General features: G+C 37.8%; 1 protein-coding gene across 8 annotated transcripts in view; it reads left to right on the forward strand.

Annotated features, from left to right (window-relative positions):
• Grm5 (glutamate metabotropic receptor 5) overlaps nucleotides 1–22,088 on the forward strand; it is a 910,014-nt gene that overhangs the window by 842,346 nt on the left and 45,580 nt on the right. For all 8 annotated transcript variants that reach the window (XM_021167178.2, XM_021167179.2, XM_029479680.1 and 5 more), the window contains one exon: nucleotides 12,060–12,999. In XM_021167178.2, coding sequence (XP_021022837.1) covers nucleotides 12,060–12,999 — 940 coding nt within the window. The remainder of the gene's footprint in view (nucleotides 1–12,059; nucleotides 13,000–22,088) is intronic.

A 22,088-nucleotide genomic window follows, 5' to 3' on the forward strand; every position in this document is an offset into this window, starting at 1 on the left:
AAGAAGAAGAAGAAGAAGAAGAAGAAGAAGAAGAAGAAGAAGAAGAAGAAGAAGAAGAAGAAGAAGAAGAAGAAGAAGAAGAAGAAGAAGAAGCAGCTGTTGCCTGTCTGTGAAATATGTTCCACTAGCTGTGCTGCCTTGTCTGCCTTCAGTGGGAGAGGATGTGCCTAGCACTGCAGAGACTTGATGTGTCAAGGTAAAGGGGCAGGGGAGGGACAGTGATAGTTGCTGATAGGTGGAAAGAGATCAGAATGTAAAGTGAATTTAAAAATATACTAACAAAGAAAAAAGAAGAAGAAACAGAAGGGGCATGAACTTGTGCTATAGTGCCAACCGTCAAGCAAGTGTGTCACTACTAGCTCCACCTTTCCCAGTGCAAACATTCCAATTACCTGTGACTTTTTTTTCTTACTAAGTATGCTCAGGACCTCCTTCTGAGGAGTAGATGATGAAGCTGCTTCCTCCAATGGATTTAAAATAACTAAATAAGTAAAGTAAGCAAATGGCTAACATGGAGGTTTTGATCCCTGCCTCAGATCTTACTCAACTTCATATGACCCCTGTGTGAACTAAAGGCAATTACACTTACTTGTCTATAGGAAAATCATATACAACTTCTGCAAAGGATCTAGTACTTCTTGAAACTCAAAAGCAGTGTTAGTTCCTTCCTCCTTTCACTTTGGCAAGTGAGAACTAAACTCACTTCTGATTACAGTAGGCATTGATAAAAACATTCCTAACATTTCAGGTAGGGATTAAATATTTATTTTTGGCATGCTTTTTAAATTACATGCATTTATGAGTGCATCATTATACAGGCGTTGTGGGATTTGATTCTTTCCTTCTGAAGTGTGACTGCTGAGGATAGAACACAGTTCATCAGGCTTTTGTTCAAGTTCCCCTACCGTCTGAGTCTTCTTGCCAGCCCCATGGCATGTTTTGTTTCCTGTTAAGGTAATGGATAAAAGAGTGAGCTAGTGTGCCTATTTCGAAGAGGACTCAGGATCTTGGTTAGCTGTTTAAATCTTTAAAGGGTTGCATTTGTCTGACTTTTTTTTTTTTTGAGGGTGGGGGAAGAATGGATCCTAATTATTTAAGTAGACAGTTTTTATTAGAAATTAAATTCTGAACTAGGGTGGTAGCTTAGTGGGTAAGAACACTTGCTATGTAAACATGAACTTGAAAAGAGTTGAAATATCATCTGAGGCTAACTAAATGATAAACATAGAAAGACTGGGGAGTTCTTCATTTCAGAAATTCCTTCAAATCCCCTGTGCCTACGTAAGAAACCAGGAATAATTTCACATGCCTGTGACCACAGCAGTGAGACAGTAGATGGAGAAAACTGGATTTGTGAAGCTGACTGACCAGGCAGGCTAACCAAAAGAGCAAGCTTCCAGCTCAATGAAAGACCTTGTCTCAAAAGATAGGAGAATGGAGAAGACACTATAAGTATTCCTCTGGCCTCCACATACTTACATGAGTATGGGTACTCCTGAATTTACAATTAAATGCACCACAAACATACATATCATAACACACACATATATACACACAAAGAGAGAGAGAGAAGAAGAGGAAGGAGGGGAAAGACAAGTAGAAGAATGATTTTATTTATTCTATCTCTTCATTAACACAAGAAATTAATTGCCCTGATCTAGTGAATTTTTCCAAGTGAGATTAATAAATTATAAAGCATCTACAATATGGTTGGGTACAAGCATCATTATCTCTAATGTAAAACATTTCTAATAAATCCTGTGAGCTTCCTATCTAATTTTGCTATTTCTGAGTATAATCATGCCCCTAAAATCCAACCTTAGTAATCAAATTTATACTTTTGTCTATAATAGTACATAATAGCTAGGCACCTAAGACTTTCTAGATGCAGGAGAAAAAGACTTGTTCCAGTAATCAGAATGAAAATAGCATACTTTAAGATAAATATTAATTTCTGAGTTGCTACCCAGCCATTGGAATGATTTTCAATATATTAAGACATCACTTAAGGACAAAAAAGCAAATCTCATAAATAACATCAAATAATGACCATCAGGTAGAGAACACAAATTTAACAAATCCCTGCTTTTATTTAAAAAAAAAAGATTGAAATTGCTAATCTGTATAATAGATAAGATGAAGTACTTAAATTTTATTAATTCATAAAATATTTCCAATTCATTTGAACTATGAAGGAGCTGAAAATTTCATCTGAAGTTAATGGAATAATAAATATTGAAAAATTGGGGATGTTGTTACTTCAGAAACAATTTCAAGCATCCGTGAGATCTCAAACACATACCCTGTATATCACGTCTCGAAAAGTAAAGAGAGAGAAATAGATTTTTTAAAAATGGCATATTGTTAGAACAGATTAAAACCAATAGGACATTTTAGTCATCAATCAGCATTCTGTACTCAGAAAATATTTGTTGCTTTTATGCCAAGAGATGGCCCCAATGTCCCTTTTTTGTTTTCTTATGGCTAAAATGACCTGACTATCAGTTAAGGACACGTACACCTTATTTTCAGACATTTTCAGAATTAAATTTCTTTCACTAGAAATGTACAGGAGTTGCAGAGATTGTTAAGGTACCCCTTCTCTGTTTGACTTAGAGAAACACATTGGCATCTATCTCTTATTTGCTCAGCCTGAACAAGCAGTTGGAAGAGGGCTTGCAGATGTATCTGTCAGGGAGCTGTTAAGCTTAGGAACATTGTTGTAGATGGGAAGTAAGAACACCAGCTGTGAGTGAGCAAACACATCATCTTTAGGGGCTGCAGAGGTCACCGAGGCATTGATCTTGTTATGGGATCTAGAAACACGTTAGTCGGATCACACAATGGATGTGTATGATACTATTCTGGTAGTTTCTTTCCTTGAACAAACTGTTGTATTTTTCAGTTTAAGGTGTGAAAAGATGTGTTATTCCTGTGAAAAGGAAAATTGTGGGCCAGATACAATAATGGAAAAAGTCAATAGGAAGGTACAGAAGTAATGTCAAATACTGGCCATTGTTTTCTTATCTAAGACCTTACTATTTTCTGCTGCTAGGAAAGAATTAAATGCAAGAAACTCGATGGCTATGATGAAGATAAGTAATCCTAATATATAATAACATATACTAAATTAATAAAGTCATAGAAAGTGTAAGCAAGCTATCAACTATATGCACTCCAGATTCTTAGTTATGTCTGCGACTACTTCCTTACACTAAGAATAAAATAAGCATAAAAAGCAAACCATTACTAAAAAATACCCAGGAAAAGTAAAAATAATATGGCCTTTCAGAGATTTGTAGACCAATATAGATATTAGGGATCGTAATCATTGTGATTCAAATGTATACTGTAGTAAAGTTTGTATTATTTTATGATTGTCTGAAAATTGATGCAACATGTCCCATATTAGAAAGGCCGCTTTCACTCAAAAAGTATAAACAAACAAACAAACAAATAAATAAATAAATAATTTACCCATTTCTACCTCATGAGAGAAGAGGGTAAAAATTATGACATACTGCTAGAAGGTATACATCCAAACCTGAAATTTGAAACTGCAGTAAGTTTGGGGGGGGGGAGGTGAAAACTAAAAATGAAACTGAGGTGATGTTGCTGTAAGAGGCTAGAATTGGCCATATAATAAACCATTTTTCTTTGACATCAGAAACACTTTCTTCCTGTCCAGTCAATCATAGACCATTCCCCACATATCCTACTTCACCCACCTTTCCTTAGTTCAAGGCTCTGCCTTTTTCCATGTCTAGGAATTTTTTTTCATCAATTTACTCATATGATTTTCTTTTGAACTGGAAACAGGTCATTTTATTTTGTTTTAGGTTTTTGTTGTTGTTTTGCTTGGTTTGGTTTGGGTTTTTTTTTGTTTGTTTTTGTTTTTGTTTTTTGAGACAGGGTTCCTCTGTGTAGCCCTGGCTGTCCTGGAACTCACTCTGTAGACCAGGCTGGCCTCGAACTCAGAAATCCACTTGCCTCTGCCTCCCGAGTGCTGGGATTAAAGTCGTGTGACACCATGCCCGGCTAAACAGATCATTTTAAATTAGCTATAGCTTGGAGTCCATTTCCATATGTTCACTTGGCCACAGATATATAAAAACACAACACATCCACGCTGGAGATACACAGCATCACTATAATATATTTTGGTGATTGTAACAGATCTTATCTTATTTAATAGAATTGCTATCAATTCTATCGTCTCATTACTTTAAAATTTCTCTCAATATTAGTTACAAAATATCCTCATAGTTCATTATATCAAAATAATGACTGTGAGTTTTGCTCTTATCATCTCTAAATGCCCTCTTTAGTGGCCCTAGCACTAGCACTATTTTCATCATATCCGTTCTCTCATTTCCACCACCATCTTACTTCCTCCCTTCTCAACTTAATCGTTGTGCTACTTCATCTATAGAAAGCCTTAAACAATGACATGGTGTTCATATCTTGGTTTCAGCATAAGAGCCAGCCATTCAGTTTGTGAATAGTCACCTTGAAAACCCCATCATAGAATTGTTGATCAAGGATTAAAAAGTAGCTGTACAGAGCTATGCTAGTTGCTTATTCAAAATAATATTTGTATACCACTCCTGGGCATATCCAAAATGTCTCCCTATCATACTGTAGAGGCATTTACTCATCCCTGTTGCTATTCTATTCACAACTGCAAGAAAAAATGAAAGCAAACTACATGTCTATCGACAGATGAATGAATAATAAAAATATGTCATATATACAAAATCGAATTTTATTCAACTCTTCACAAAATAAAAATTTCAGGAGAATTGATAAAACTGAAAATGAATATATTAAGCAAGGTGACCTACTCTCTGAAAGACAAGAACTGTCTATTCTCTCTCATACGCAGACATTATATATTATATGTATATAAAAAAGCCTTTAGTGTTTACATGTGTATAATTAAGGATAGCAATACATGTCCTAAAGTGGAGAGCTGAAAATCTACAAGGCTTCAACTCTACACAAATAAATTCAGGCAATTAAGGAATCCTGGGAGCAAGAAAAATGGTCTTTCCAGGAAAGAGCACACCAATTGATTATCTAATATCAAATGATCAGCCCTGAAAGCATCCATGTAAGTAGCATTATACATACTGGGAAGGTATTTATGTACCTAGAAGTGTGTGTGTGTGTGTGTGTGTGTGTGTGTGTGTGTGTGTGTGTAAAACAATTAGTGAAAAAGAAAGCATGGATTTGAAAGAAAGCAAGGATGGGTATAAAAGAGGCTTTGAAGGGAGGAAAGGAAAGAGGAAATAACTATCCATAAAACCATAAGAAATAATATGAGAGCTATGAAAGGTATAGAGATTAGAGAGGAGACTATGAGAGGGAAAAAAGAGGTGCTAAGAAAGAGGAAGTCAGAGAGAGTAAAGGTGAAAAGAAAATATCGGGGTAAGAAAATATCGGGGTAAGAAGATATGGGGGAAGGATAGGGAGGAAAGAATGGGGAGAAACAGCAAAAAAATTTAAAAGTCCATAATTATGCTGAATAGTTATAAGGTAATATTTTTAAAAGACAATATTTGCTTCCCTACCACAACATACTGCCTCACAATCCCCAAAGTTTACATTGTTGAATTGTATTTTATTACACTCCTTAAAGAATTTTTAAATTAAAATGTTTAATATTTTTGAATATTTTTTCATAACATTAAATATAATAAGATAAAACAAAAACCACCATCATTTCAGAGTAGACAAGACAACAGGAAAATAAAAGGGCTGCAAGATTAAGCAAAAGGCCAGGCGGTAGTGGCACATGCCTTTAATCCCAGCACTTGGGGGGCAGAGGCAAGTGGTTTCTGAGTTCGAGGCCAGTCTGGTCTACAGAGTAAGTTCCAGGACAGACCAGGATATACAGGGAAACCCTGTCTCAAAAAACAAAACAAAACAAAAACAAAAAACAAAACACAAAACAAAAACAAAAACAAGCAAACAAAACAATAAAACAAAACAAAAATTAGGCAAAAGAATCAAAGATCCATGGATTTATGCATTCAGGAGTCACATAAAAGTACTAAAACAAAACACTGCAGTACATTTGCAGAGGGCCAGGTGCAGACCTATGTAGGTCCCGTGATTGCTCTTTCAGTCTCTGTGTGTTTATATGAGCTTTACTCAGTTGTTTAGAAGGGCCTTGTTTTACTGCTGGTCTTCATCCCCTCTGGCATTCTTTCTGCCTCCTTTTCTATTCTTTTCTTTTCTTTTTTTTAAATTTTTTATTAGATATTTTCTTCATTTACATTTCAAATGCTATCCCAAAAGTCCCCTATACCCTTCCCCTGCCCTGTTCCACTATCCACTCACTCCCACTTCTTGGTCCTGGCATTCCCCTGTACTGGGGCATATAAAGTTTGCAAGGCCAAGGGGCCTCTCTTCCCAATGATGGCCGACTAGGCCATCTTATGCTACATATGCAGCTAGAAACACGAGTTCTGGGGGTACTGATTAGTTCATATTGTTGTTCCACCTGTACAGTTGCAGACCCCTTCAGCTCTTGGGTACATTCTCTAGCCCCTATAGGATGTGTTCCATCCTATAGATGACTGTGAGCATCCACTTCTGTATTTGCCAGGCACTGGCAAAGCCTCACAGGAGACAGCTATATCAGGGTCCATTCAACAAAATCTTGCTGGTGTATGTAATAGTGTCTACATTTGGTGGCTGACTATGGGATGGACCCCCGGGTGGGGCAGTCTCTGGATGGTCCATCCTTTTGTCTTAGTGCCAAACTTTGTCTCTGACTCCTTCCATGGATATTTTATTCCCTATTTTAGGGAGGAATGAAGTATCCACAAGTTGGTCTTCCTTCTTGATTTTCTTGTGTTTTGGAAGTTGTATCTTGGGTATTCTAAGTTTCTGGGCTAATATCCACTTATCAGTGAGTGCATATCAAGTGACTTCTTTTGTGATTGGGTTAACTCACTCAGGATGATATCCTCCAGATATATCCATTTGCCCAAGAATTTCATAAATTCATTGTTTTTAATATCTGAGTAGTGCTCCATTATGTAAATGTACTACATTTTCTATAATCATCAGAGAAATGCAAATGAAAACAACCCCGAGATTCCACCTCACACCAATCAGAATGGCTAGGATCAAAAATTCGGGTGACAGCAGATGTTGGCGAGGATGTGGAGAAGGAGGAACACTCCTCCATTGCTGGTGGGATTGCAAGCTTGTACAACCACTCTGGAAATCAGTCTGGCAGTTTCTCAGAAAACTGGACATAGTACTACCAGTAGATCCAGCAACACCTCTCCTGGGCATATACCCAGAAGATGTTCCAAATGGTAATAAGGACACATGCTCCACTATGTTCATAGCAAAACTCTTTATAATAGCTAGAAGCTGGAATGAACCCAGATGTCCCTCAACAGAGGAATGGATACAGAAAATCTGCCTTCTTTTCTATGGAGTTCCCAGAGCTCCGAGGAGAGGGATTTGATGGAGACATTCCATTTAGAGTTGTGTGTCCCAAGGTCTCTTGTTCTGCATAATGTCAGTGTCTGGACCACTGTATTTATTCCCATCTGCTGCTGGAGGAAGCTTTGCTGATAATGGTCTATGAGGAAAGCAGATTATCATTAAAATTGTTTTATAGTTACTTGTTATTTTAGAACTGTATTTGGTTTTATCATTGATTTCTATAGAATCTATTCTCTGGTTAATGGTAATACAAGCAGTTTCAGATATAGGTTCAACCTCATGGAGTGGTCCTTACGTCAAATAAGACATTGGTTGGCTACTCCCACAAGTTTTGTGCCACCATTGTCCTAGCATAAATATTTTGAAGAAATGCCAGATTGTAGATCAAAAATTTTGCATTTGGATTGATGTTACATTTCTATGTTAGTAGCATGCAGAGTTCCTTTACATGGCAAAGACACTAGAATATGGAGGTAAAGATTCTATGTAGGCACAGCTTGCCCTCTCTACATTCAGTGAGTTGTGTAAGCATTGTCTTTGGCAATAGGGCCAGTTTATGAAGAGCAACCTACTGTCTTGACATTTGTCTTGACTAGTTTTGGGGGGGATTTTTGAGGAACCCATAGGCCAACAATCCAATTGAATAAGAGCTTCATTTGATGAAAGAGATGACCAGTTGAGTTAGTATTTCCTTCATATATTATAGGTAGTTTCTATTACACTAGGTTTTCATACAACCCTCAAATGCTCTTCAATTCTGTCTTTTCTCTATGCCTATCCTCTCTGGGTACATAGATTTTAGCTTGGTCATCAATTATTTAATGATTAATATCCATAAGTAAGTTAACACATACCATATTTATCTTCCTGAGTCTGGGTTACCTCACTCAAGTTGATCTTTGTTTCTCTAATTCTATTTGTTTGAGAATTTCATGACACTATTTTTTTAAATAGCTACTGGTAAGCTGTTGTATAGATGTACCACATTTTCTTTATCTATTTTTCTGGTGAGTGACATCTAGATTGTTTCCAATTTAGGGCTATTAGGAATAGAACACCAGTGCATATGGCTGAACAAGTGTTCCTCTGGTAAGAGGAAGCACCTTTTGTGTCTATAGCCAAGAGTGCTATAGCTGAATATTGATGTAGATCATTCCCATCTTTCTGAGAAACTTCCATAATGACTTAAATAGTGAAGGTAAAATTTTGAACTCCCACAAATAATGGAAGAATATTCTGTTTGTTCTACATCCTCACCATAATTAATTGTCACCTGTATTACTGATATTAACCATTCTGATGGGTGGAAGATGAAATCTAAAGGTAATTCTTACTTGCATACCCCTCATAGTGAGGCATGTTGAACATTTATGTGTTTCTAATCCATTAGTTTCCCCTTTTGAGAATTCTCTGTTTAAACTGTACTCCACTTTTTCTTTTCTTTAGTTTTCTAAATTATTCAGTTTACATTCCACTCACTACCATGCTCTCAGTAATCACCAACCATAATTCTTCCCCCATTCTCTTCCTCTTCTCCCCTGAGTGGGTGAGGGTCCCCTAGGAATCCTCCAACCCTGCCATATCAAGTCTCTGTGAGGCTACATGCATTCTCTACCACTGAGGCTCATTTTTCAATTGGCTTTTTTGTGTGGTTTTGGTTTTTGTTTTTATTTGGTTTCTTGAGTTTGTTATATATTTTGGATATTAGTCCTCTGTTGGATTTGGAGTTGGGAAAAATCTTTCCCCATTTTGTAGGCTGCTGCTTTGTCCAATTGGTGGTGTCCTTTAACCTACAGAAGCCTTTACATAATTGTTGATCTTGGTGCTTGGGCTAACGGTGTTCTTTTCATATCTATGCATTAGTAGTGAGATTGGATTTTTTAAAATTTAAGATGCACATAATTTATACAGTTATCTTATATTTACTCTAGAATAATCACAAAATATGCAAGTTGCATCTTATTTTCTTTTACTTTCTTTTATTTTTTTAATTTTTTATTGGTTGTTTTATTTATTTACATTTCAAATGTTATCCTTCTTCCCGGTTTGCCCCCTGAAAACCCTCATCCCACTCTCCTCCCCTCTGCTTCTACGAGGGTGATCCCCCACTCACCCACCCACTCCAGCCTCACGGCCCTAGCATTACCCTATGCTGCAGCATCAAGTCTTCACAGGACCAAAGGCTTCCCCTCCCATTGAGACCAGATAAGGCCATCCTCAACTACATATGCAGCTGGAGCCATGAGTCCCTTCAGGTGTACTCTTTGGTTGGTGGTTTAGACCCTGGGACCTCTGGCAGGTCTGGTTGTTTGATATTGTTGTTCTTCCTATGGGGATTAAAAACCTCTTCAGCTCCTCCAGTCCTTCCCCTAACTTCTCCATTGGGGTTCCCCTGCTTAGTCTGATGGTTGGCTGAAAGCATCCACATCTGTATCTGTAAGGCTCTGGCCGAACCTCACAGGAGATATCCATATCACGCTCCAGTCAGCAAGCACTTCTTGGCATCAGCAATAGTGACTGGGTTTGGTGGCTGCATATAGAATGGGTCCTCAGGTGGGGCAATCTAAGTTACATCATTTAACAAATTAGGTTTTATGGTAGAAGTAGTTTTGCAATGTATGCAGATGATCTCAGACATATAACTCTGCTATTGATCTTACAGTAGCCTAACTAGCTAAAACCTGAAATACTAATATGTGATGTAAGAAAGGTAGTTGTAGGTAATCATTCAATTCTATTTTCAATTGTTCTTCAGTTTGTTTTTTATAAAACATAATTTTAAAACTTCCTTTAAGGCCAGAACTCTTTTATTTTTTAAAGTTCTTTTTAGTTCTTTTAGTTATTTACATTCTAGTCATTGCCCCCTCTGGGTCTCCTCTCCCATAGTTCCTCATCAAGTTTCTCCCCTACCTCTGGCCTCAGAGAGGGTGCTCCTCCTTCCCTGGAGCTTCAAGTGTCTCAAGGTTTAAGCCCATCTTCTCCCACTGAGGCCTGACCAGGAAGATCTCTGCTATATTTGTGCCATGGGCCTCACACTGGCCAGTGTATGCTCCTGGTTGGAGGCTGTCTCTGGGAGCTCCCTGGGGTCTGGGTTAGTAGAGTCTGCTGATCTTTCTATGGCATCACTCTCTCTTTCAGCTTCTTCAATCCTTCCCCTAATTCAACCATAGGGCTCCTCTGCTTCAGTCCAATGGTTGGGTGTGTATCTGCCTGTCACAATCAGCTACTCATAGGACCTCTCAGTGGACAGCCATGCCAGGCTCCTATCTGTGAGCATATCATAGCATTGGTAATAGTGTCAGGCCTTGGTGCCCCCCTCTCTTTGAAATGGATCCCAGTTGGGCTGGTTATTGGACTGCATTTCCTTCACTCTTTTCTCTATTTTTGTCCCTGCAGTTCTTTTAGAAAGAAACAATTCTGGGTCAAAAATTTTGACTGTGGTTTAGTAACACTGTCCCTCTACTTGAGGCCCTGTCTATCCACTGGAGGTGGATTTTTCCAGTTCCTGACCCCCCTTGTTGAGCATTTTGGCTAAGGTCACCCCCAATGAGTCCTGATAGTCACACACTTCCCAAGTCTCTCATACTTTCTAGAGGTTCCACACATTCTCACACTCCTGAGGTGCTGCTTATTTCAATTCATTCTCTTTGCCCTCTAGGCTTCTCTCCTGGCCTCCCAATATCTGATCCTGTTCCCCATTTCCCTTTCCCCTTCCCTCTCTCACACAAATCCCCCTCTGCCTCCAGTGATTATTTCCTTTCCCCTTCTAAGTGGAATTGAAGCCTCCTTACTTGGGCCTTTTTGCTTGCTGCACTTCTTATGGTCTGTATGTTGTATCCCAGGTATTCGGTACTTTTTTGGCTAATATACACTTATCATCTAAAACAAAGATTCTTTTTCATCTTACCTCTTCCTTACCAGTGTTGGTCACCTTCCACACATTGATTTTTCATATACTCCTGAACAGTTTAGATGGCTCTGAAATAGTTGGCAGCTTTGTCTACAGCCTGATTTCATACATCAGCCCAAGCATCTTTGAAAAGCATCCACACAAATATGTCCATGCCATTTCTCTACACAGTTCCTAATAGTGACTCTCTGACTTGCAAGATGTCCCACTTACCTAATGTGCAGCCTCGTCCAGGAACATGCACCACACTATTGCACTGAAGTCTCCTTTCATTTCTCCTTTTCTCACAGGTAACCTCTGTTCCCCAAATCGACTCAATTTCCTGTTCTGACTTAGTAACATTTGTTTCCCTTTGTAGTGATCCTTAGTTGCTCCTGGCAAGAATAAAGACATGGAACTTCTCCATAGGCTTTACTCCAGTTATATGCAAGTGTTTTAAAGACCCCAATTAATGTTTTATGGCAGGAAAAAAATGATTGTTATCATTCAGTTTCAAAATGTAGGGCAGCTCCTATCAAACAGCATATACTTGACAATATTTATTATCCTAAATGAATCTTTGAAGGAATAAATTGTATAAGAGGTAAATAAATGGCAGACTGAAATGATCAAAAACAGGTGCTTGTAAATTGGATACGCTTCTCTCATTCTTTTTCGATATGTGTCTGTGTCTCTGCAGGTTGTGATTTGATCCCAGTCCAGTATCTTCGCTGGGGTGACCCTGAGCCCATTGCAGCTGTGGTGTTTGCCTGCCTTGGTCTGCTAGCTACCCTGTTCGTTACTGTAATCTTCATCATTTATCGAGACACTCCAGTGGTCAAGTCTTCCAGCAGGGAACTCTGCTACATTATCCTTGCTGGCATCTGCCTGGGCTACTTGTGTACCTTCTGCCTCATTGCAAAGCCCAAACAGATTTACTGCTACCTTCAGAGAATTGGCATCGGTCTCTCTCCGGCCATGAGCTACTCAGCCCTTGTAACGAAGACCAACCGTATTGCAAGGATTCTAGCTGGCAGCAAGAAGAAGATCTGTACCAAAAAGCCCAGATTTATGAGCGCCTGTGCTCAGTTAGTGATCGCTTTCATTCTCATTTGTATACAGTTGGGCATTATTGTGGCCCTCTTTATCATGGAGCCTCCAGATATAATGCATGACTATCCAAGCATCCGAGAAGTCTACTTGATTTGTAACACCACCAACCTAGGGGTTGTCACTCCTCTTGGATACAATGGATTATTGATTTTGAGTTGCACATTCTATGCGTTCAAGACCAGAAATGTTCCAGCCAACTTTAACGAGGCCAAATATATTGCTTTCACCATGTACACAACCTGCATCATATGGCTGGCCTTCGTGCCTATCTACTTTGGTAGCAACTACAAAATTATCACCATGTGTTTCTCAGTCAGCCTCAGTGCCACAGTGGCCCTGGGTTGCATGTTTGTGCCGAAGGTGTACATCATCCTAGCCAAACCGGAGAGAAATGTGCGCAGCGCCTTCACAACCTCTACCGTGGTGCGCATGCACGTAGGAGATGGCAAGTCATCATCCGCTGCCAGCAGATCCAGCAGCCTAGTCAACCTGTGGAAGAGGAGGGGCTCGTCTGGGGAAACCCTAAGGTAACAGTTGTGAGGGCATAGTGGAGTATGGCTGCTAGGGAAACAGTTCCATTAGCCTTCTAGCATTTCAAAAGGAGATGTCTGCATGATTGGAAACCAGAGACGTCCAGGTGCTTCGGGCTTGGAGCCCATTTCACAATGTTTATTTTTAAGGTGGAACGAGTGTTGCCCAGTTGTGTAAACTAAAGTTAGAAGCACAGTAATCAAGATTACTGATATAAAAGTTACTCAATAAGGCAAGTTTGTTCAGAAGGGCAAACAGAACAGAGGTGTGTTAAATTTTAGTTAGAATTTGTTAAACACTTTATAGATGTTTTACTAGCTGAAAAGGATGAAACAACAATGCCTTTGCATGTACCTTCACTAAGTTCCTTAGTTTTCCAATTCTTTGTTGCCTAGATGCCCACTCTAAGTTCAATATCATTAACAACAGCTAACAGCTATTTACAGTCTGCAAATGATCTGGATCCAAGAGCCAATGCATAAGTGAACTTGAGTATTACCCTTGTAACTGTCCCCAAGATTCAAAGCGCAGACCATGACTCTCGAGAACCAATTCTAAGATATTAAGAGTGTTACACAGATTACTGAGAGTTGAAAATCAGGAAGTACAACCTCAAGATCTATGGATTATAAATACAAATGTCCTCTATTTTGGAAGTGCCTGCCAAAAAAAGCTGATCAGGAAATCTCTACTGGGATTTGATAGTCTTTCTAAATACTAGATAAGTTAATGTAAGCTAAATAACTTTCAATTAAAAAATAAGTGTCTTTCAAAGTGAAGATATATATATATATGTATATATATATCAATAATATTGCTTAAATTATTCTTATATACTGCCATCTAGCTTCCCTAGTCTCTTCTGTCATCCCTCCTTTTTTAAAAGCATGAATGGTAGTGATGATGAGCATGACATCTCTGCTGAGGTTTGAGGGGTCCATAAGATTCTTGGAAAAGTTTAGCTGTGAAGCCTAATCTGTTGGAGTTAACTTGTATCTTCATATGATTCCCTCACTCAGTTCTTTCTAATGACATTACTTTTCTCATCTTTTCCCATCTGGGTTGTGTCAGTTTATACACAGAAAGCCTTCCTTAGAGCGAACCTGTTCACGTACTTCTCTCAGCCTTCCTGACACCTCTACTAAACATTCCTGAAACTTCTGCAAAATCAACATTTCTGGATGGCTGAGACATTTATTTTTCAGACTTTTATTTCATAAGCCCCTTTTTTAAATAAATATTTTCTAGGGAAAATTGATAACACAGAGAAGCTGGCATAAAAAGGCAATTGTTTACCTAGGTCTACATAACGATAATTCAAGAGGGAATGCTCCTTAAAGAGACAGCATTGAGTGGTGGCAAAGAATACTGACTGTGTAACCATTTTTTTTCCTCTGTTTGAATGCTGCAATTGCTATATTCTCTCTGTACCTTATTGACTTCAAATGACTAATTAGGAACACTTCATTTATATCATGGACTGTAAGGAATAAAACACACAGTAGGCACTTTAGTGTTAGACTGCGTTGGGACTACATTCTAGGAGCAGAAATTGCTGAGCTGTATAACATTTGTCAGATGTTCTTAACCTTCTTGGATTCAATCCCCCCTCTGATGAATGGTGATTGGGAAGTACACATATTACTGAGTTCCAGGAGTACCTAACATATGCAGGTAGTGTATGCCACACATTAATTATGTCTTAAGAAATGTTATTTTAATGAACTTAGTTATCGATTAGCAATATTCTCCACTATCTGAAAGTCAGTTATATACACAAATAGGATGAAATCAACAATTAAGAGGACATTCAATGTGCAAAATAAGTTTATGGAAAAACCCCTCACATATCTGCTCCTTCCAGGGCTTTATACCATTTTGCCATTTTGCCAAAATGTTTACCATACCTTGCTTCGTACTTTAAGTAGAACAAGCTCCCTGGGAGTGGAAACCTTGTTTCCACTTTTCTAATCATCCTGTCCTTGGTGCTTAGCTGGACTCACAGTGGTACTCCACACATAGAAGCAGATCATTAGTAGTGTGCTATTGTATTTGATGAACTGATGAGTTTAGAAAGGTGGTAATGTACTGGGATTTAGTTTCTGTTTGTCTTCCAATGCCCACAAGTAGTGTTTAGAGATCATACTAACTTTCCCAAGCCTGCAGTTTTAAGCCTGCAGTGTTCTGTGTTACAAATGCCTCCTCTATTTCTATCATTATCAGTCTCATATCAAGAAGTAGATTGGTAATGTCATGTTTTGATACACTGGTGTATTTCTCTAAGATATTTTACTATATTTTAACTATTGTATTTCAATTTTTTTAAATGATCAGATACAGGATCTTGTAGCAATATGCCAACTTGTTTTCTTTTCAGGGCCATAGAGTTCACGGTATTCAATCTAGATTCAGTCCAATTGGGTGTCACAATCTCAAAAAGAGGAAGAGAGGTGTGGTAGCAAGTGCTGTTGTTTTATACAACCTTTGAAAAAGCCTTGTCGGTCCATGTGATTATAGCTTAGATAGGGTATAATCTGATTATAGAGAGATTTTCTTTTTGGCATATGATGTTGATGTGGAGAGAAAAAGAAATCACAGAAAGATTGTCATCCTCTTGTAGTACATTCCATCCCTGCTATGCTTTTCAAACTGTAATTCTCATTGAGGAATGTGACCAAAAACTGCTTTTCTCCTTTGTTCCTACCTGAGCCTAAGCTAAAATATTGTTCCTTTCTGATACAGAGTCAAACTGCTCAAAGCACTAACATACTGTTTTTCACGTTGAAATACACAACTTTCAGAAATTTACCTCCTCTTCAAATCACACTTTTGTAAATGTCAGTGTGTATCACATTGCCCCAGCAAACTTAGATACTGTAGAACAAGTAAAAAGAGTATCTGCAATATTTTCATGCTTTCATCTAAATTACTGCTAGTATTTGTGCTTTTCAATAATTGAATTCTATCTTGGGCTATTGAGCTCATGTGTTGGGGTTTAGGAAGGTCTTCAGTAGATAACTAAAATCCTAAAAATTAGGTCTTTATGCATAAGCAGCTCCTATGCTGGCTCTATCTTAATTTACACCCTTTCATTTCATTTTGAAGACACCAATTGCTATTAGCCAGGACTGGATCTGAGTCCTGTTTTTCTATTTAGTTGCTCTATACATCCCTTCATTACCCATCATCCAATGGGAACAGTATAGATGTTTTATAATCACTGTTTTAAAGAGAACAATAATTGTATGCTTTAGAAAAAAGAATGTTGAAACAAGTTAAAAGTTTCAATAACTGTATCCAACAGTTAATATACCCTCTTGGAGAGAAAGAAAAGAGGAGGGACCATGCATGTTCAGCAGCATTGTATTGGGAGACTTTCCTGGCTTTTACAATAGTATCAACTTGAATGAGCTATTTTAGTCTATTCAATAAACTATGAAATAGTACATAATAGTCTGATTTTAAAGTAATTTACTAATATTTAGTAACAACATATAGAAAGTAGTCAATAAATAGAAATCTTTTTAGAGTTAGGCTTAATTGTAAGAACCCATTTTCAGATCTCCATAGGCTGGTTCTACTTGCTAGAAAACAGTGTTGTCAGAATCCTATTAAAAATGGTTTTTATGTCTCATTAAACAAAACTTACTCAAATATCTACTATAAACTGAGAAAATAGTCTCTTTAGCATGATATTGTTTATAAAGGAAACTGGATGGGGAAAATGTGGTAGTTTTCACTGCATAAGCGGATGAATTTGTCCACAACAGAAAATGGTAGTACACAGTAGCAATCATGGTTGGAATAATAGAAGAGGCTGAGGAGACTGGTAAAGAAGGAGAGAGTGGAGAAGAAATACAATGGTTGTTTAAAGAGTATAAATCAGAAGTCTTCAGCTGATAATCACCTGCTATGTTATCAGACATTTACTAAGAAATCACTGCACAGACTTAGTTATATCCCTATCCTATGTAGGCATTTTCTCAAATGAGGCCCCTTTTCTCCAATGACTCAAGCTTGTATAAAGTGTACATAAAACTATCCAACCCAGTGGGATTGCAAGCTGGTACAACCACTCTGAAAATTACCTTGGTGGTTCCTCAGAAAATTGGACATAGTACTATCTGAGGACCCAGCAATCCCATTCCTAGGCATATACCCAGAAGATGTTCCAACATGTAATAAGGACACATGCTCCACTATGTTCATAGCAGCCTTATTTATAATAGCCAGGAGCTGGAAAGAACTCAGAGGTCCTTCAACAAAGGAGTGGATACAGAAAATGTGGTACATTTACACAACGGTGTACTGCTTAGCTATTAAAATTGATGAATTCATGAAATTTTTAGGCAAATGGATAGAACTAGGAATTATCATCCTGAGTGAGGTAACCCAATCACAAAAGATGATGGTATGCACTCACTGATGGTATGCACTCACTGATATGTGGATATTAGCTCACAAGTTCTAAATACACAAGATACAATTCACAGAACACATGAAGCTCAAGAAGAAGGAAGACTAAAGTGTGGGTGCTTCGGTCCTTCTTTGAGGGAGAACAAAATACTCACAGGAGCAAATATGAAGATAAAGTGTAGAACAGAAATAGAAGGAATAGTCATGCAGAGACTGTCCCACCTGGGGACTCATCCCATATAGTTACCAAACCCAGACACTATTTTGGATGCTAAGAAGTGCATGCTGAAAGGAGCCTAATATGGCTGTCTCTTGAGAGGCCCTGCCAGAGCCTCTTGCAAATACAGAGATGGATGCTCACAGCTAACCATTTGACTGAGCTCCAGGTCCCCAATAGAGGAGTTAGGGAAAGGACCAGAGGAGTTGAAGGGGATTGCAACCCCACATGAAGAACAACAATATCAACCATCTAGTCCCCCAAGAGCTCCCCAGGACTAAGCCATCAACAAAGGAGCATACATGGCTGCAGCTGCATATGTTGCAGAGGATAACTTTGTCAGGCATTCATGGGAGCAGAGTTCCTTTGTCCTATGAAGGCTCTATAGAAGCCCCAGTGTAGGGGAACTGAGGGTGGGGAGGTGGGAGTGGGTGGATGGATAGAGGAACATCCTCAAAGAAGCAGGGGGAGGAAGGATGGGATAGGGGTTTTCTGGGATGGGTGGGGGGGAGTGTGGGGACCAGGAAGGGTGATAGCATTTGAAATGTAAATAAAAAATGAAAAAAAAACCTATCCAGCCCAACTAGTTTCACAGTTTAATAAATTTCATTAAAGTAATACTAATACAAAGAAAATGCTGGTGGCATTGTCATCCCAGCTCAACTACTCACTGCTAGTATACATGCTACTGCTGTGTGGCTGAACTGTGGAGAACTGGGCACCACTCTGATTCTGAAAGAACAGAATTATGACATTTCTTACTTTTTTGTTTGTATTACATATAATTGCAGAAAATTTTAAAGGTTTATTTTATGCTAAATTGCACAATTCGAGTCTATTTCAAAATTGAGATATTCATGTCAAGTCTTTCTGGAGTTTGTTACTTTAAATGTCAGCAAAGAGAAAGTTATGTTGACAGGAAATTATATGAGAGCAAATTGAACTTGGAAAACTGGTTTGGTATTAGATGCTTCAGATTTAGAGTCTAAGCGAGCATCCCAGGTGGTCTTGTCCATAAAAGGGCTTCTTTGGGTCTCCATCCCTTCCTTCTTGTTCTCTGTGAGCTCACATGGAGCATTCATTAACAGAATCAGTTGGATCTCCATTTTCTCTGGAACTTTTTCTATGTCTGTGAGCATTGTAGCTATTATTCAAGATAATAGGTAATGTCTATTTTTAACAGTTTCATGAACCAATCCTTTTCTTACATTTTTCTTGGTAAAGACTCCTGCTTTCTTGCTACCCTATTTTTGTTTGTTTGTTTATTTGTTTGTTTGTTTGTTTTATGTTTTTTTCATATATATATATATATATATATATATATATATATATTTGACAAAAGCTCATGTATTTTCATGGGTAGCCTTAAATTCATTCTAAATTTGATAATTCGTTCTTTAGTATTCCTTTTTTGGAATATTATATATTTCAGGTGCAATGATATTTATCTGTAAGTTTTCATAGGACTTTTTGGAAGTTTTTAATAGATACTCAAGTAAAAAGAAGAATTGATCTGACTAGAAAGAAAAAAGAAAGAAAAAAAGAAAAAGGAAGGAAGGAAGGAAGGAAGGAAGGAAAGAAAGAAAGAAAGAAAGAAAGAAAGAAAGAAAGGAAGGAAGGAAGGAAGGAAGGAAGGAAGGAAGGAAGGAAGAAAGAAAGAAGTAAATTTAGTGTGCCTTTTGAGACAAATGACCAACATATTTTGTAATTATAATAGAACCCATATTTATCCCCTTGTCCATCCCAAAACGGTTTTATATGGCATCTTTAAAAATTGATAAAATAGAACCAGAACATTAAATACCATAAGAATTTCTTAAGGAAAAAGTACAGAAAGGAGGGTTTTAGAAATCTGCAGACAATAACACGTGTCAGGAACATATTTGATGACAGAAATAACCCTCTTACATATGCAGGAAATCTATAAACTATAAATAGCTATATACCTAGGAACACAGAGAAAACCTGTAATACATTCTATGTAAAACCTGTTAGCTTTCCAACGAAGGCCCAAAAGAGAACTGACTGGTAAAAAAAAAAAATTGACAAACCCAAAGGGAAAAATATCATATTTTCACTCATATACAGGATCCAAAGCCTACAATGCACATACACAATTATTTAAATATGGTTATAGAATATCAGTAGTTTATGCATTGACTATTAACCAATTTATCAGTAGAGGAGTGTGTGTGTGTGTGTGTGTGTGTGTGTGTGTGTGTGTGTGTGTGTGTGCAATTAAAGTAGAATGGATATTACTTAGGGGGAGGAAGGTATCCTTAGGAGATGGAAAGCAGAACAAGAGACGAAAATGGATGGGATGAATATGAGTAAAGTAAATGGCATTCACACATGAAGATATCACAATAAAAAATCACTTTTTAAAGATGATTTAACAGACCCAGAAAGACAGCACCAAGGTTTTGATCAGTTGCATACTCTTGCTCATAATTTCCATTTCCATATATGTGTGACACAAATCTTGGAAGTTGAAAGGATGCAAAGTTAGAACTGGTCCAGGGAAGCAGTGAAAGGGGAAGGAGGGTCAAGTGAAGGAAATGGGGTAGGTATGAACAAAGCACACACATGTGGATCTGTGATAAAGTCAGTAAGTATAAAGCCTATTGTTTGAAAGGACAAAAGGGTTATTTGACAAAACCTAGACAGTACATCCAAACAACCTTGTAAGTACACATGCACACAAAGTGATTCAGCCATACACAGACAGCAGATGAACCAAAAGTGGCCAATTTCCAAACTTCTTAACTTGAGAATTTTTTAAAAAGTAAAATAAATTACATATTAAACTTTGAAATTTACATATGAGCTTTAAACACCCTTTAATGTTATGAAGAAATGATGTTTCAAATAGTTTGTTGTGGAAAACATCATGGCAGCTTAAACAGAAAACATGTGTAAGGTGTCTGAAGGGTATAGTTCATGGTTAGGAGAAGGAGCCAATAGGAGCCAACTTCTTTCTGCCTTTGGTTGTGGAATGAGAATGGCTTTGGGCTCTCTGGTCTCCTAAGGAAGGAACACCGCTCATTCTAATTGATCCAGCAGTTTTTTGGGAAGTGAAGCTGGCTTGCACTAGAGCACAAAAAAAAGGGCCCAGAATCAGTCATTCGACTCATATAAATAACTAAGGGAGAGTCTTATTTAAATGGAATGAGTCACTACAGCTTTATATATATATATATAAACATGCTATTTATGCCTTCAATGTATAGAGGTCCCTGTGATTAACATTTGGGCTCTAGACACTAATTTCACATGTGACATGGCACAGCAGCAAATCATTGTCAAGGGGGTAATGCCAGGCTTCTGTTTAAGGCCTTCACTTCAGCCAGAAATTGACAAATAAATGCAGAACTACTTCTGTCCTAAATAAATCATTAAACCCCATATGCCTTAGTTCTGGGCCTATAAGATCGTGAATTTCTAGGTACGTGGGTTTGGATTCTTAAGATTCAGCAAGTCTTTCATGGATAAATTAGGAGAAGAGAAAAATACACCCTAGGGATTGTGGTCGAATTGTAGTATGATTAATATTGTTGCTGCTAACTTAATTTTAGAAACTATCACTTTCCACTTTTGTTTTAATTAACTAATTAACGTTTCTTTGATTAACATTGTTATGAGGCCACACTTTGGCTATCTACTAAACCGACTACTATCTCATGCATATCTATTGGCCAAATTAAAACATGCCTGGAATTCCAAGACACTCCAAATATTGTCAGAGCTTGGGTGATTCCAATTACTTGGAGTTCATTAAGGCATTATTAGTCTGTGCAGAATGACGTGAGTGTTATTTCTCGCTCTTTTGAGTTTTTGTGGCTCTTTTGGCTCCATGGATCCTATTTATTTCCCAAGGCAAAGATTCCTTAAAGAAACTCAGTCAGGTTAAATCATGTCACATAGCTTTCCCCATCTGGACTTTTAAAGCATTTGTTTATTTAGCACACACTCTTAACATCTTTAAAAAAAAAACTTATCCCTGTATCTTTACTGAGACCTGAACATTGTCAAGCTTTGCACTAGGTCCTTTAGGCATTTATCGTTGTTTAGTGTATATGGACAATCTTTTAACATCTATTCAAGGCTCCTTTGAAGATATTTATAATTTCCTCAGTGTCAGCAGTTCTCAACAGAGCACATGTACAAGATGGATTGATCCTAAGTCTCTTAAGCAGCAGCTCTCAAGGCTCATATAGCACACGACTTTCATATGTGACGATTCATAATGAAAGCTGTTGTTTTAAAAAATCAAAAGGTCCATCCTTTCGTCACAGCTCCAAACTTTGTCTCTGTAACTCCTTCCTTGGGTGTTTTGTTCCCAATTCTAAGGAGGGGTACAGTGTCCACACTTTGGTCTTCATTCTTCTTGAGTTTCATGCATTTAGCAAATTGTATCTTATATCTTGGGTGTCCTAAGTTTTGGGCTAATAT

Source organism: Mus caroli, chromosome 7 (genome assembly GCF_900094665.2).
Source record: "Mus caroli chromosome 7, CAROLI_EIJ_v1.1, whole genome shotgun sequence".
NCBI classification, from domain to species: domain Eukaryota; kingdom Metazoa; phylum Chordata; class Mammalia; order Rodentia; family Muridae; genus Mus; species Mus caroli.